At 47.1% G+C, this 17,519-nt stretch overlaps 1 protein-coding gene across 2 annotated transcripts in view; it reads left to right on the forward strand.

The window, feature by feature from the left end:
- The window catches only part of LOC144139823 (solute carrier family 25 member 35-like), a 68,361-nt gene that overhangs the window by 35,098 nt on the left and 15,744 nt on the right, over positions 1–17,519 (forward strand). For both annotated transcript variants that reach the window (XR_013316305.1, XM_077672076.1), the window contains exons 2-3: positions 10,424–10,574; positions 13,729–14,021. Coding sequence is in view for 1 of the 2 variants with exons in the window: in XM_077672076.1 (XP_077528202.1) it covers positions 10,457–10,574; positions 13,729–14,021 (411 nt within the window). In the remaining variant the exon portion in view is untranslated. The remainder of the gene's footprint in view (positions 1–10,423; positions 10,575–13,728; positions 14,022–17,519) is intronic.

The raw sequence follows: 17,519 nt of genomic DNA on the forward strand, positions 1-17,519 counted from the left end.
GACAGCGGTTATCATTTTGAGCTTTTGGGGAATATTTAGGGTCTCCCTTTAATGCTTCAAACTTGTTTACATATACAGGGGTGAGACAGCTGCGCATATTGCGCCAGTTTGATACGATTCCATTTTCCTGCGCCAAGCTGCTCCAAAAGCACGAAATGGGCGAAAATTGCGCCAAACTGCTCCAGAAGAGCCTCAACGGCACGGATTTTGATGCTCATGTCAGTTTTGGCGGGGACGAAAGCCTCCCGCATCCCGGTCACCGCTTTTATCGTCTGTCAATCGCAAACACAGAAATGCCACAAATAGAAAGACTGAAACGAAGCAAGCGATAGATTCTAAAACTCGATTCGCTTTCCGTCCGGGTTCGCTGAAACGGCCTTTCTGATTGGGCATCGCTATAGTATGGCTACAATCATGGCCACCGCCTGATCGGGCTGCTACCAACGCGCTCATTGCGCATCGCCGATATTTTCCCTGGTTTATTTTGCGCTATTAGCTGGGTTCCAGTCTATTCATTCTATCTGTTGTGGCTCTGAACAGTGATGTTAATGCGGGGATATGGTTTGAGATGGGTGCCAGATTCCGTGAAGTTGCGCGGCTCGAAAAAAAAAGTTCATTGAAATGTGGGACCTACGACTTCGGCGTGGTTTGTCTGAGTGCGAAACGCGGTGCGCGCGTCTATAATCGGGTTCGTGAAGTGAATTTTTTGGCTCGTTGTGGTGTTATAAAATGCTGAGGTGCTGCTGTGGTTCGAAGCGCGATCGCGAGCCTCGGGGATGGAATGGTCGACACGAAAGTTGCGGGCTGTGCTGCGGCGCCGCGACCTGTTCACGCCGCGACTACACCATTGCCATAGAACGCGGCTATAACACTTGATGTATGCAAAGTGAAATTGAATGCCAAAATCTAGGTGGCTAAACAGTAACGCTACTCAAATGACCATAGGGTGATCCTGCGCCCCGGGGACTGAAACGGGTTATGCTGGTTGGGCTATGCGACCGTTAGCTCGAAGTTGCTCAACTGTTGCCGTGACTACAGTCGTTCATACAACGCAGCCTGGGATTACAAAAATAATAATTTTAGCATTAAAACGGCAAAAAAAAAACGCCAAAATTGCGGAGCCCTTAAATTTGATAAGAGTTTTAGCAGTCTGTCTGTTCCGTCGTGTACGTAGTTACCGTGTTGGCGGGGACTCGTCTGGCACTTGGGCATTCGTAGCTGTAGGGGGATTAGTTCCGCGGGCCTGCCTTCGCCATGTCTGCGCCTCCTCGCCCTTCCGTGCGCACAGGCGCGGACAGGTCCCGGTCAACCCGATAACAAAATAACCAACAGAACAGAATAACTGCTAAAATTCTCTAAGGTTAATGGCATTTTTGTTGTCAGTGTTGCGTGCAGCCGCAACACAATATCACCAGTTAGGAAAAAGGTAGTGCAGTTAGTACTTTGTGATACTCTTAAAAACTCTTTCAGGTAAGGCTGTTTCAGTGTTCTGTGTATTCAAAACTGATTGAAATGTCCACTTGACCCTGCAAATTGCTGAAATAATGATTTTTTAAGCTCACAAGACGATGTCCCTAACTGCTCCAAATCAAGATTCTTCTGCTCCAAAATCGAAATTTTGCTGCTCCGAAAACTGCTCCCAAATCTGTTTGGGCTGTCCCACCCCTGCATATATCATGCCCTTTGCTTCACGGAGCTCAACATAAATGCTGACTTCGTTTTCCGAAAAGTTACACCGAGGCAATAAACAAAACATAAAGAATACGTATATGTAGCCGCGATTGAGCTGTGCGTTCTACACGAACAGCGACGCGTACCATTTCTTCAGCCTGTCCCCATTTTTTTGGTAAACATTAGCAACGCATGTCTAGATACAGCAGGCGATACACGGCAATATTTGCCGACGGATATGACGAGCTCTTCTGACTGTACGTTGGGAAGGAACGCAGAAAAATGCAGTATCTTTTCCAGCATGTGTCCAAGTGTTTGAAGGTTCTCCGTTTCGAACCTCATATTTCACGTTCTTCCGCCAAATCTTCAGGTCGCGCGGACGTCTTGTCTAGTGGCCGGCAACACTCCGTAAATAGAACTTGTCCCAGTTTGCTAAGTGCGTGTCAAGTGCAAGGTTTCTGTAGACCCGGCCTCGGATATGACTTCCTACTGCCCGGCATTCCCTTTTTTAGGTGTTCCACCGTTTCTAGCTGTTGAGTATCCATAGAATCCACCCCGGCAACTGAGTTCCCGGGGAAGACATCTCTAGTGGCGCAGTAAAAATCACGGATGACCACTCAAAGCGCGCTGCAATCGATAGCGACAGCTGGTGTTTCGTTTAAAGATGGGTGCTGGACAAACTACTTTTAATAGATGTGCTTTAATAGGGCTTGCTTTAGAAGGTCTGCTTTGAGCGGAGCAGTTTTAGAAGATGTGCTTTAGGAGACTTGAGTGGTCTTAGAAGGGGCAGATTCAGCTTCTTGAGGGTAGCAAATATTAAATACATAAAGTGGGTATATATCATCGGAGCCATCCTGTTTGGTGTCAAAACCACTCAGGAGTTTTTACCGAAATCCTCAGTCAGAAATTGGGCAGAATGTGTAATGCGCTTAACATTTTTCATCGGTCAACTTTGCCAAAATATGCCTTAACTATCAATCGCTACGCCCACGGAGAAACTCTTGCGAATAATAAGGAACCCAAAAACGTGATCTGAGCTTGGACAGCACCCAGTAGGAAACTGCATTCTGTCATTACGTTAAGTCGCAGCGCAGACGAAATTTTTTTCGGGACAAAGCATAAAATAAGCGTAGTCATTGGCCCACTTTTACCCTTTGAACGCTATGGGTCTCAGCCGTGCGTTGTGGGGAAGCTACCGGTGACTGTTTATTTTTTTATTATTATTTTTTTTGCGAGGGTGTTGGAGGGAGAGGGCGAATTTAGTGCGAGCACTGCTTAATTTTGCAAAGAAAGGGCACATCTGCAGCTTCTTGGCTGATCCCCGGTAGTGGGCGACACAGGAAAAAAAAAAGGAACGTCTGCGCCATGCGGAAGCACCGGCTACTTCTTCTCACGCTGATTGTAAATAAAGTAGCAGAGCAGAGGTAATTATGCACGAAATAAACAGTTGTGCACAAAACCTATAAGCAATGACAAGTTTCTCCGCAGTTATCCAAAATTATGTATATTCATGCTCGTTGAGTAAAACTATACGAGCACCGATTATACGCAAACGATTGCAGTTCGCAGTTATACACACTACGCAGTACCCAAGATATGCACTGTTGACACCGATACCAAGTTTACAGATTTAAGAACACCATCGCGACTACTATAGGAGCGTGGGAAGCGGCTTTAATCCAAGAACATTGTAAGGGCAAAAATTACACTGTGCAGTTTGGCGTTGCCCATGTGCCAAGCATTTCGCGAAGGCTGAATGGTCGGTCTGGTTAAAACGTGAGGCCACTTTTGAAGCGCCGCCGCTCAGCGTCATGGCAAAGAGAGTCTGAAAAAAGGTGAACTATGTTTTTGTTTATTTGACCGCAGCAACAGGAACAGTGTGAACTGTGAGCTCGGCAGATTTCGTGCATTCGGGAAATGTTTTGTGTTTCTGGGCTTCTGTCTTCAGTTATTGGAATCCTGAACAGTAATGGGATCAATGTCTAATAGCGAGCTATTTTGTGCTTGGCAGCCCCGTGACGGCCCGGCCGGAACCGGCCGCGCGGTTTTCTGTGACGGGCGTGCATGCGTGCTGTGGGGGGACACGCTGGGTTGAGGCACCGATGCCCCTCTTCTCCCCCCTGCCAACCACTGCGGTAACAACTGGAGAGGAATATGGCGCTGCGATCGTCCGCGGTAGGGTGGCTAGCCACCTTATCCGCGGCATTGGGCGCGTGATGGGTAGTTCTGGATTCGGATTGGCGCTCGATGGCTTGCGGAAGTTACTATGGATTCTATCTATTGTGCAGGCAGTTTCGTTTTCGTTTTTGACTTTCATGAACGCATTTGCCTACGCGGTGTGCTGAAAGAAGCGTTCAAAAATACGTATCTCCTTGAACTGGATGGTGCACGCTACTGACGCCGCCCTGAGTAGAAATGTTTTATAACCCAGAGTTGCGAATCGGATGGGGTATCAATTCATTGCCGCACAGCGAGCACGAAAACACAAATGGCGGCGCTCTGTGCAGCGAAGTTGTCTGCGAATTAGGAGTTGCGGCGCTGCTCATTCGGCAGAGCCATGAAGGAAAGAAAAGCTTTCCTCCATGGGTAGAGCAATATATTGTCGAAGCTGACGACGGTTGCGAATCGCTTGGAACAGCCACACCTTTCGTGCGAACGGCGGCTCCTGCGGGGTAGACCAGCAGTACCGGCGGCTGATAGGAACGCAGCTTGATGAATGTCACTAATCCAGGCAAGAATAACATCTCCAAAGGAAATCGGTTTCTTTTTTTTTTTACAGAACGTTTCTTAGTATCACACACTACAAGCGCCGAAACTTTTACAAATAGTTTTTAAAGAAGTCCGCGTCCTGCTGTAGTTGGCGGCAAATGGCAAACCTGCTCCACAAACGTCCTCGACTCCACGTCTGCGTTTTTATTTAAACGCGCCGTTTTATTTCGCACAAAACCAGTTTTTGGTCACTAACTTTCTTGTTTGCCATGTTACTTTTTGTAAATGGAGAGCCGGGCAATAAGAGTTTTTTTGTCAAAAACACAATTTGCGCATCCATAAGCCTCTTTCGATCCTACACAATCGGGTTCCAGAACTACCCATATTCCCATTGAAGCGTAAGCGCCGCCGCAGTGTTCCCGTTGACACTAGCGCCAGTTTCCCCACTAGTTATTATTGTATGAAACTCTATGGTGGGGGGGGGGGGGGGGGGGGGGAGGGGCTTGCGCGGCGTCGTGGAGTTCTAGTTCTCGGGTTTGTGCGGTGTGTGAATGGGGTGAAGAAGCATATCCGTGCTTACGCACCGAATACCGAGTCTTCTTTGTGTTTGCTTTGTTGCCGGGAGTGTTGTAGTGCCGAGGAATCCATTGAAAATGAATCTGGCCGACCTCGGAGGCTTTACTGACCTCTTTGGAAGTTTTATATTCCAGAGAGTACCCTGCGTACTAACGACAGGAGGTCTCTTTTCTTATTTTTTTTTTTTGCCTGCTCAGAGCAGCTCTGAGCAGCCACAAGCAGCCCAAAACAGCTGCCGCCATAGACGTTCTATGGGCAAATAAAATACGGAGCTGCTTGGAGCTGCTCAGAAGGGCTTTGAGCAGGCAAAAAAAAAAAAAAAACAAATGGAGACCAAGGGTTTCGCTGGATGGGATAGTTGTAACTTGTGTGTGTGTGAAAGAGAGATAGAGAAAGAAAGTTCACGTGCAATTGTGAGCACTGCTTTGTTTTCCAGAAAAGGTCGCATTTAGGGTCTTGGCTAATCCTACATTTCCAGGGATGAGGCAGCAGTAATGGTGATCGTTGTTACGTACAGACGCCGTTGACTCTGGGCGAGAAAGGGGTCCTTTGAAAATCGCGCGGTGCCACGCACTGAAACTTTATAAAGTGAAAAAAATTTGGTTTGATACGCATTGCTTATCGATACCTTTAACAACGGAAAATAGCTCGCAATACACGCCGTAAACGTGAAATTTAAAGCCTAAAATAACCGGCAATTTTTCTGTTTATTGGTTACGGTTCTGAGTTCTATGGCGTGGCAGAATTTCCTTTCGGTAGGGATTCTGCAGCATTGCGGGTATGGGAAGGTCAACGCTTTTCGCGCCCAACAGTATATGCGTACGTGTAGGCCTGGGCATTTTAGGGACTGTACCTCGAAGTTTCGCCGGTACTGTATGTTTTTGTTAAGCGTAATAATGCGAGCAAATTACGGAAACTAGCTGGTTATTATCGTTTACGTTGTGTTCAAAAAGGATGCAAAGGGCGTTTTCTTTTTACATCTGGCGCACTGTTACTGAAGCAAACGCCCTGGATTGCCAAAGCACGGCCACTTGATAAAAATGCATGCAAGGTCCCGTGGTCAAAGCGAAGCACTTAAAAAAAAGCATAATGTGCAACCTATATAGTCTCGGCGGAATTAAGCTACCGATTTAATTTCTCGACGTAGTGGCAATGTTCACACTAACTTTTTCTTTTTTTTTTTTTCTCGCAGAACGGTGGAAGTTGGATGGCGAGGGTTGATGCATGTGCAGTTATAACGGAATTGTGCCCTCCCGGTGACTGGCACCTGGAGGCGCTGCCAGAGAGCTATTGGAGAATGGATTTCGGAGCTTATTAGGATTACAGGACAACGACTAGAACATGATGGTCTTGTGGGTTTCGTTAGAGGTCGCAAGAGTCGCAAGGAGGTTAATAGACAATGCCCTCATACGCGCTGTTTCGTACAGAGTGGTCACCGAAACACTCTTCGACAACGCTACGGAGCGTGTGTTCGACACAACACCGCCAATCTCTTCCCCAAAGAATATTGCTCGAGCCTGTAGTATATAAGCACGGAGGAATTAATTACCACAGAGGCGCTTACCATATTTTGCCTGCGGCTTATCGCCCTGCACCGGGCGCACTGCAAACTGCTATGCAGCGATGTTCGTCCCCGCATAACGCCCGTGATTACGCCAAGTTTCCTTCGTTTTTTCTCGCTGTTGTTGTTTCAAATGCGGGGTTTCTGCCAGCCGCGAAGCCGCTGCGTTTGCTTCTTTTTTTAACCTGAGACCCCCTTGATCGAGCAGCCTGGGATTTATTCGCACCGTGCTTGGGCAGTATGGAACCACGCAGATTTGGTCAGAGGCCGCTGCGACCGCAGCACGGCACCGGTTTCAAGCTATACATGTTTTCCCACTTCTCTCCGTATACAAATTAACGCTAGAGACGTTAAAGGGGCCCTGAAAGGCATTTTGAGCACACTAAATGAACTAGCGCAACCGTTAGATTGGGTCGTCAACGTCCTCTGTGCCAAGTATTACTCTTTTACGCGCAGCGGAAAGCTCACACTTTTGTTGCAAAGTTTGTCGTTTTTTTCTCACCCTTTCCTTCGTGTTTTTGGACGCCGCCATCTTCACATGTCTACATCATCGATTCCCAGATGTTCGTCATGAGCTAGACATCCTGCTATTGGGCAGCTTTTTCACGCACTTCCGGCGAAGAGATGAGTCGTCTGCTCAGCGTCGGCTCGCCGGCTGATCCGTCAGCGGAGTGCCGGAGTGCTTGGGCATTATACGACAAACGAAACAAGTGTAAAACAAACGCCTAACCGTTTGTATTGAATTTAACACGGCCATAACACGACATGGATATTCTCTAACCTGAGTACGTTCCATAAAGAAAGCGTTGAAGCCCCGTGGCACTTCTTTCGTGCAATCGCAGAGAACGCCCTGAGCCGAATGCCCGGGTTTGACGCATACATTTTATTCAACTTCAAAACAATCCAGAGATGCGTTTCTAACGAACACAACGTCACAACATGCGTTGAAAGTGTGAACCACGATTGACAGGGGATGGGTTGCCTCCTGCCCGTCGTAAATTCGGTACTCACCTCGCGCGCGGTTTGCGGGGACGAACAGCAAGTCACTTAACTCTGGCGCACAAGCCGATGGCTTTTAGCCACGCACACTGCACACACCCCATGCGAGGTTGAGTCGTACGTCGCTCGAGAAAGATTCTCCAGACCATGGGAAGAACTATCCACCCGCAGAAGCACAACGTCGCATTTCATCGCGAAACAGAGGCGTCCACAACACACACACCATCGCCTCCTGTAATGCCAAACGCATCTCGCACTTCCCAATGGGAGTGGGTGGTACGCCTGCAGTGCCCACATGTCGCGAGGTGGGGCCCCAAGCTGAACCGGGATCACGGAACCGTAACTGTCTTCTGGAGAGGTTTGTGCCTTGTTGCCAAGGCAACCGATGGTTGAGATCGTCAAAGAAAGGCGCTCGCTCCAGCGCTAGAAAGCTCAGAGCCGCGGAGGAGCACGTTTTGCCAACGTTGCCGCTCTCCACCACGCGTCGCCCCAAGCTGAACTGGTCACATGATTGAAGCGTTTTGTGCGCGGGTTCTCTATCGGTTTAATATGACTTTTTCACATGCCGCCGGCAGGAATTACCACCGCCGCAAAATAAGACCCGGCACCAGCGGGGCCACATCTGATACGGCGCTTTTTGGATAAACAGTGCGCGGTGCATCAAGGGAACGAGCGCACGACCCTCCCCGTGCGGCTGCGAGTTCGCCGCCGATAAAAAGTCATGTGCCGCCAGCAACGTACACCGCGAAAGGGCAAGGCCAGGCCGCCGCATACATGCGGCCAGATTTTTCGTTCGCTTTTCCAGCCTTGAGCAGAGTGCGGGATTCATGGTGTCAACAAAGCTTGCCCGTAGCAGACGACAGTCTGAGCAGCGCAATAGGGGAACTACGTCACCGCTGCGGAGCGCAGCATCATGGGAGGCAAAGCTCGCGCGCCGTCAACAGCGGAGAGTAAGTCGAAAGGAGGAGGAAACTCGGAGCGACGATAATGCGCGGTTTTTGATTTACGATTTCTCAGCTAATACTCATCGCTTTAACAAAATTCTTGCGGGAGGAGATTGCGAATACATTGCTTTATTTGGGTACATGTACATCCATGCATCGGCGGAAGGTATTTCAGGACCCCTTTAAACAAGCTACCCAAGGGCGTCTGATAGGTGTAAATTTGATTTGCTGCCCTATATAATTACCGCGAGGGCGACGCCTGCAGTCCAATGTCCTCATGGTGACTGATAGGAAATTTTTGAATGAGCCACTAGTCCCTTAGCAATCTTTGTTGAGGGAGGGGGGGGGGGGGGCAGTTTACGCTGTATACGTGGCGGGGATACTGACCACTGACGGTGCCGGGAAGATCGCTTTTAGTTTTGTGGCGTCAGCCAGGGGACTGCTTTACCGACCGTCTGCTTCAATGGAACTCTCTCTGTTTGTTGGCGTTCGTTTTGTGCTCGTCCGATGGTCATATTAGGGGCCGGATTTTACTTTTGATTTATATCACAACACGATGTGTATACCGTGGGATACGCAAAAGAAAAGCGCTTGCGTTGACTAACTTGGAAATGCGTGTTTTAGTTTTTGCCGGGCTATAGTCCGCCTAAGCACGGCACATATAGCTATATATCTACAATCTAAGAAATTGCCGCGGGTGGGCTTAATCTTGTACAGCGCTCCTGATCGACCAATCAGCGTGAGAAAATGTGGATCTGGTGAATGATGAGGTCAAGCATGACAAAAAAGTGAATAAAAAAACAGTTCAAACGCACGCCTTGTGCTGTTGTCCAGCACAGATTCTATTTTTTTCTCTAGATCATGTGCTGGGCTTTGTCATTCGGAAACTTCGCACATTTGGTCACGCTGATTGCTCGTTCAGGAGCGTTGTGGTGAAGCCCACCCGCGGCGATTTCTTAGAGTGTACAAAGAAAACGTAAAGCTCCTAAGCTGTGGTAGGGTAAAAATTTTGCTGAAAGCAATTACAAAAACAAGTCAGTTGTATGGCTTATATTTGCAACGGCTTCGTATAGAATTATGCAGTACAGCAGAGTTGGTTTTATATAACAAATGTAAGAACTGGTATGCGGCTGTTTAAGTGGGCCGTATAGGAATGAGGATTGATTTGATTGATCGATTGTACGGTTTAACGCGCCGACGCAGCGCAAGCGATGAGGCGCGCCGTATAGTGGAGGGCTCCGGATTAATTTTGACCACTTGGGGATCTTTAAAGTGCGCCGAAATATCATACACACGGACGTTTTTGCTTTTCGCCTCCATCAGAAAAGCGGCCGCCGTGGCCGAGAATCGAACCCGCGACCTCGTGCTCAGCAACGCAACGCTTTAGCCACTGATCCACCGCGGCGGGTGAACGAGGAGTTCGCTCATATTGCACACGGAGGTTTTAAGCAAAACCTCTTGCCGCCTGCTGGTAAACTCGCCTCCAGTCAGGGCGTTATTTCGGTGACCTCGGTCTGTTAGGGGGATTCACCGTTACTGATGGGACTCGAGTTATCACTCTTGTTTGCTGAGCGGCTTTGCTCAACAGGAACCGGGGTGTTGTATATGTTGACTGCCAGGTATTTGTGCAAGTGGCTCTAGTACACGGGATTATATTGTCCAACTGCACGTCTATGTCGAGTCACGATCGGCTTCACTGCTGTTTGCGTTATTTCTGTCATTCGTAGTCCAGTTGTCTCTTAAAGAAGGTTGAACTGTCGCATGTAATTGTCAGATATCTTGTAGATTTCACTAAATACATACATCATTACGTCGATTGTAACTGTCCAACCGGGTTCATCAGCCTGAGCAGGCTGTTCACCATAAAGCGCATGAGCTTTTGTACCCGGTCGTCTGGCTTTAAAGGAGCTGGGCGTTCATGATTAACTTGTTCGTGCCTTGTGTGTCCCTGCTACACTCGCAGGGTGGATCCTATTCAGTTCCGGGAAGTGCTGCCATGGCGGAAGTAGTTGTCGCCGCCGTCGCCTCGTGCTCGGCTAGCCTGTTCACGCACCCCATCGAAGTGGCTAAGCTACGAATTCAGCTGCAGGGCGAGCTGCAACCGCCAATCAAGGGTGGGTCTCTCTCTCTCTCTCTCTCTCTCTCTCTCTCTCTCTCTCTCTCTCTCTCTCTCTCTCTCTCTCTCTCTCTCTCTCTCTCTCTCTCTCTCTCTCTCTCTCTCTCTCTCTCAATCCGTCAGGAAAGCGACACGACGAAAGTTGCTCTTCACGCATACACTTCATTTGTTGTAGGCGCACCCTGTCACGCCCCTAACCTGCGACATAATCGTAACCCCAAGTTCGCGGTCGCCGTTTTGGTGTTTAACCCTGGATCGGAATGACACTTCCTTAGTAGCGATGAATAGAGAAGTCTGTATAGCTTTAAGCAACCGGCACTGATTTTATTTACGCGAATGCGATGTCCATTTTTAGACGGAAAAAGTAGTCGTAAACCCAATTAATAAAGCGTATTCTCTGAGATTGTGTGCGTCTCGGGCTACAGCCTGAAGAGATAGAAATTTTACTGCAGAAGCAGTTACAGGGAGTCACCAGTCAAAAATTGACCCGAGCAGATGGAAAGACCACGTTTGCCTTTGAAGGGTGCTTCACCTCAGGAACATTCGTGCTGCGGTGAAGTTTCAATCAAGGCGGAGCTGCGGCAAGAAAGTTGGGATGGCCCAATGGCAGAAAGGTCATGGATCCTAGCAGCACATATTGAGGTTAAAATACACTAGATATGTGTTAGCAATGCCACAATAAACATAATATTTATGCGTCGCGTTGCCTGTTACTGTGCCTGAATAGAGTTTAGTATGTACAGGGGCCGCAACAGGGAATACGAAAATAGCAGTGAGGCTGAGACGTGGGAATTGAAAATAAATGCATCTGGTAACTTTTCCTGAACACAAGTTTATTAAAAGACAAATTTCAGCGCGTAAGCATTGCCAAACAGGGTGCTTCACTGCAATTTGCAGTAACCCAGATTTCAGCTTCCATTCCAGCTCAGTTGGCTTGGTGTACAACAGGGCTCGCATGATCTTTGCATGTGAATGCACGAGTTAAAGTCAGTGCACGAGCTCAGTGTCAGTGCATGCATGTAGAACAGCGTGCGCCAAAAGTAAGGGATCATTAGTTCATTCGAGCTCATGATCAAGCTGGCTGTCAGCTTTTCCACGAGCCGGCTGATGCATTTCTACACTTTCTCATAGGTGGTAACACCACACATGGCTTGTTCGGTGCTTGCTCTGATTTTGGCAGCGCTTTTTCCCGAGTTGGCTCTGTGCTCTTTCTGGGCGCTGTGGAGGAAAGACAGCGCGGGCTCATTTGTGCCATGAAAAAAATGTATAGCAAGCTGTTAGGTGGGCTTGAGGTGCCAAAATGAAACGTTCCGGATAAGGCAACACTTTGGCCTAAGTCAACCTTTGCTGTGCTCCAAAGCACAACTATACTCCGCAAGTGTTTCGATACATATCTATACTCTGCAAGTGTTTTGATACATGTTGAGTGAACCTTGACCAGAATGCCTTTGCGCCTTTCTTGTATTGGTAGAGTGTGTCACACTGCATGGTTTAGACCAGAAAGGCACCATACTCAGTTGTTTACCCTAATGAACGCAAGCCGCATGTGAGCATACCAGGAAATCGGCCGTGAGGGCCCACGTGCGGCACCTTCCGCCACTCTATTCTAACAGCGGAGGTGGTGTTACTGGCCATAAGTTCACCGTTGCAGGAAAAAATACCAAGAAAATGCCGAGTGCTCCTGAGCGCATGCCTCTCGGCCACCGCCGAGTCCCCGGCTCACTCAGTGGCTTTAGCAGAAAAAAAACCTTTAGTGCCGTCATTAAGCGCTACTCCTCATGTAATTCTTGCCATGAGGAACACGATACCGATGCGTATGACGATGACTACTACTAGAACAGTGCAAAGCAATGATGGAACATGTAAACAAACAATTTCAAACTTGTACAAATGCGTGGTGATGTGTCCTTCAGTGCTCATGCATAGAGAAATCCTGCAGCTTCGCTATGGTTCAGGCCTTGCGCGACGTAGTACAAGCTCCGCCAATTGAGTTAGTGGAAGTCCTCAATGCTGAGGATAACTTTGCATCCACCACTCGCCACTAAGAAGACAACGACCTCTTCAATGCATATGACGATGATTACTAGCCCCACAGCTATGTATATAAACAATATACACTGAAACTTAACTATTATGCGTCCGGCAATGTCACCTACAACAATTTCGCCATTCAAGTTTTGTGCGTGAGTGCAAGCTTCCCTCAATTTCTTTCGGTCAGCGGTGGCTGACTGCTGCCTCAACACAGTGCACCCAGGAAGCCGTGCACTGACCGGCAAGGCAATGAAATCCCATTTATTATTTTAATTCATAAGCACAGGAGGCTCAGAGCTACCAGATCTTTTTTTCTGAATGGTCCTCAAAGCGGGTGAAGCCTCCGAAGCCACTCTTGTGTGGTGGGGGAGTAACATGCGTGAACTTTGGCTGACGTTGCACGGAACACAAGTGAAGAAAAATTATGGCTGAGCGCCATTGTGCAAGCCTCAGAGGAGATGTGCCCCGAGTGCGAAGGATTACTTCACGGGAAAAACGAAACATCACGAAAAAGCCAGTGGCTCATGCCCTTGGCTGCTGTGCCATAGCGTTCTTTCCAGGTGCTGGAACACGAAATTGTGTACATGTGGGCATGTGTGTGTTCAATTGTGAGTAACACCCCACAGCGAGTGTTAGTCTAGTGTGGGTGACGGTACATATCCATGCTTACGCACCTACAACAAATCTGCTGCACATTTTCCTTAATTTTTTTTGCTTTATGGCTTGACTGGCTAATGAGCTTAGCAGGTTGGACATATGATGTCACTTGTGGTCTCACATCAATTTTTCATTCCTGTTCTCTCTGTTGAGAGATGAAAACAATAGCCGAAAAGTGACAAAAGATGTAAACTTTCAGTTAACAATGTGTTTACACCTATAATGTATTTTTAAGGTTCGTCTTTCGCTATCACGTTGTGCTGAACCTTGAGACTGGAAGTAGAATGTCTGTGTGGGCGTGTGTAGAGGTGCAGTATTTGTTTGACATAGGTAAAGGACAAATACATTAACAATGGCACATTTTAAATCGAAACTTCGGTAAACATATGCAAGCAGGCTGCATGGAAGGCTAAGCGCGTTCACTCTACACAGGGAAACCAGTTAAGGATATGGTTTTTGTGCAGGCAAGTCGGTGCGGAAGCGGCTCGTCTACCGTAATGTGCCTCAGGCGCTATACACGGTGGCCCGCTATGACGGCATCCTGGCCATCTACCGTGGCCTGCTGCCGGGCCTGGGCTACCAGCTGCTGGCCAACGGGCTGCGACTGGGAATGTTCCAAACCATTGAGGACTTTGGATTTACGTTGGACGAAAACCTCGAGCCGAGCATCCGGCTAAGCGCCATCTCTGGTGGTGTGGCCGGTGCTGTCGGCGCGTTTGTTGGATCACCGCTTTTCCTCCTCAAGACCCATATGCAGGTTCGCGACTCTGCAATTTATGCTCAGCCGGTGTTTATTCAGCTCTTGGCTGCCACAGGTATACGCGGGATGTGCGTGGGGTAGCAGGCCTATTATAAATGGAGGCTGTGAACAGCCTAACAATCACAGCCAACATTTCAACTAATCATATATTGCCATGATACCTCTCGTCAGGAATGTGTACATATATTGGTTTCTTTGGCACTTTTCTCTGGTGCTGAGGTGAAACATGCGGTTGGGCTAGACAGATGCGTAACATGGGTGAATGCGTCGGCCTCTAGTATAAATGTATCGTGAAACGGTGGTGCACAATGTTTTTCTTTTTCGGAAGCACTCCAGAGTCCAGGCTGGACATGGGGCATCGTAAAGGTTCGTGATGCCCATCTCAGTGGTTTAGATAATGGAACAGGGGGAAGAGATATGCGCGAGTATTTGAATTTGTCGAGCTAAATGGGGTACTCATAGTTATGGAAGACCTGAAAAAACGCCTGAAAGAGCCCACGCTCCCAATACCAGGTGGAGAAATGAGCCCCAAGTTTGAGTTTGTAGTTAACTTACATCCCAGCAAATGCACTGATAGCATCAACATGAACATGCCCAAAGCATTTGGATGGCTTGATGCCATCATAGTGGGTTAAATGCTAAGCTTGGTGTCACAAAGGGTGTCAGCAGCAGAGTTAGTAACTCACTCTCTGTTTTCCTGATAGGGAAATTTCTGACTTTCTTATAAAGAGATATCATGCATATGCATCCTTTGTAGATGTCCTCAAACAGTGCTATGTAAAGGATCTTCACTCATGATCCCTTGGTGATTTCACCGCAGCGGTGATACCTACTGAAACTTTTTTCCATAATGTATGAATCCATAAAAGGGAAATAAGGAGGCCGATTATATTCTACATATTTTTCAATTATATTTTAGGCCATTAATATGATGCATTATTGAGACCCCCTCAAAGCCAGCTTGCTCTCTTGGTTGTTGAAAGTCGAAGGAGTCGGTTTATTTATTTGTTTGTTTGTTTTTTTGAAGGCATTACAGAAAGGAGTGGTTACTAAACGAAACACAAAAGTTTTACAAAATGCAGCTATAAGTATTATCAATGGGAAGTTCATAATTATACAATTTTAGCTAGCAACCCGCCGCGGTGGCTCAGTGGCTAGGGCATTGTGCTGCTGAGCACGAGTACACGGGTTCGATTCCGGGCCGCGGCGATTGCTTTTCTGATGGAGGCGAAATGCAAAAACGCACGTGTATTCGAGATGTCGGTGCACGTTAGAGATCCCAAGGTGGTCAAAGCGACTGTTGAAAAATTTTAGTGAGAATAATGGATGAATACGAACAGGCAGCTTTCAGAAACTTGGTGAAAATCAGGCCACAACTGGGAGTGGATGAAAGTTTTAGGGAGTAATTATGTTTTCTACACCAACAAGATCTATCATTATTGGGAACATGATTGGGACATTATTAGTGCGGCAGAAATTGTGAGTGAATGATTTGTTGAGCGATAAAGTGCGCTTGTCGGGAGCAACGGAGTCTCCAGAGTCATCAGTAAGGGTTATCCTATTATCGCTTTTGGGTTTATGACACGCCAAGACTTTTTAGGATCATTAGATAACATGGATGGTAGAGCGGTATTGATAAATGTGTGTTTAGTGGATTGAACTGTCTTGATGTACTCAGTAGACACCAATTTATAAGCATTCCATCGAGCAGCATTAATTGGACCGCTCCACTAATCTGTATCGACGCTTTTTGTTAATAGTTGTTTAATCTGGTTATGAAACCACGGAGCGTGCAAGTTTGTACTGATAGAGCGGACGGGAATGTATTTGTTGGTAAGATCGTCGACATTACTTGAAAACAGATTCCAATTAGTTTGCATGGTGCACTTATCAAAACCCTCCATAAAAGTGTCAAGAAAACTGCACAGTTCGTTGAAGTAATGTCTTCAAGATTTCCTTCATTGTAATCACGAATTATTTTGGTGCTCTTAACTGGTTTTGGACGCGCCAGCTTAATGTTGAATAACAACAAGGAATGATCACATAAACCTGGTGAGTAAGTAATGTTCGAAACAACGTAAGGTCTGGTTGTTAGTACGGGGTCAAGGGTATTGGCGGTGGAAAGTGTTGTTCTTGTTGGTTGATGGACTACTTGTGAGAAGAAAAATACAGAGCACAGGTCGACAAATTCTTTGGCTAATATTGATGGTGGTAGGATGGTAGGTGGCTCGATTACCCAATTTATGTTAGGAATGTTAGTCTCCCAATAAAAAATATTACCTTCAGGAATTATATGTATGTAAGAGCAAGTAGACTAGCAGGGCAAAAATGTTTTGGCTTTTTGACAACACCCTTTTGTGGATTAGAATTAGGTACTATTATGAGCAGTATGAAAGGGAACACAGAAATGCGTGGCGAACAGCCTTGCTCCGGACTCGGAGTGATACGCGCATTTCTCTGTAAAAAACAGTGGGGGAAAGGAGGGCGCTGTTCCACTAACTGTTGGCACTCCCATTACACTGGCATTTCTACAAAGCAGCAGCTTACGCCGTTTCGCCGATAATATGGTAACTTTCATCAGCCGTAAGGTGGTAATCGTCGCAGTGGCTTACACCGATTCATTTTCTTTTCTTTCATTCATTCTTTTTTTTCTTTGCACAATTCTTTTTTTTCTTCCCCTTATGTAATGCCTTCGGGCCTTTAAGGGTATAATAAATAAATGAAAACCACTTGATAGTACTCTTAGACCAAGCGCATCCGCTATTTCAAACTGATGACGTGCTATTAAGCCACCAACGAACAAAGCAAAGGACAAGCATGAGCTGGGAGGACACTATTGCCTTATTTCATTCGCTTTTTTTGATATTCAGCAAGGGCCAATAAACTTATTTTCAACTCACCCTTACAGCTTATTTTTTCCCGCTTTAAAAGATTTGCCATAAATCAATATCGAAGTAAGGAAGATTGCTACTTTTTCTATCGATTTGACGCAAAATGTTACTCAGTGCCACAATATCTAACAGTGTTATCACTGTCTGCTGGCGATGCGAAGTTCCGCACTTTGCAGATGCACAACGATAATGTGAACAGTTGTTAGAACAGCGCTCTCCTTTGTACTTCTCCGACGGAAGCCACTGCGTATCACCCATAGCTGGGTCTGAGGGTATTTTCTCGGTGTTTTTGTCTTTGCTCATAATATCGCATGCTTTCCCATGCCAGGGGCACCTTTGAAGTTAAAACATTGTTTCACCTTAGCAGTTGGTGGTTTTGTGCCTGTTATTGGAGGACCTTGCAGGGTTCTTTTAATTAGAATTTCTCCAATGCCATTTCTCAAAGTGCAGTCTGGATGAGCAACCCTACCCTTCCAGTGTTCAGCTGCAGGGGTTCGTTAGGGCGGTTGAATATGTGTTGAGAATGTTCAGGTAGTTCCAGAGTACATACTTGTTTATTGAATTAGCCACTTCTGGGGGGGCTCTAGTGCTTGTCACAAAGCTA

The sequence above is a fragment of the Haemaphysalis longicornis genome, unplaced genomic scaffold, assembly GCF_048455015.1.
Source record: "Haemaphysalis longicornis isolate Haplotype H1 unplaced genomic scaffold, Haemaphysalis longicornis Haplotype H1 scaffold_1, whole genome shotgun sequence".
NCBI lineage: Eukaryota > Metazoa > Arthropoda > Arachnida > Ixodida > Ixodidae > Haemaphysalis > Haemaphysalis longicornis.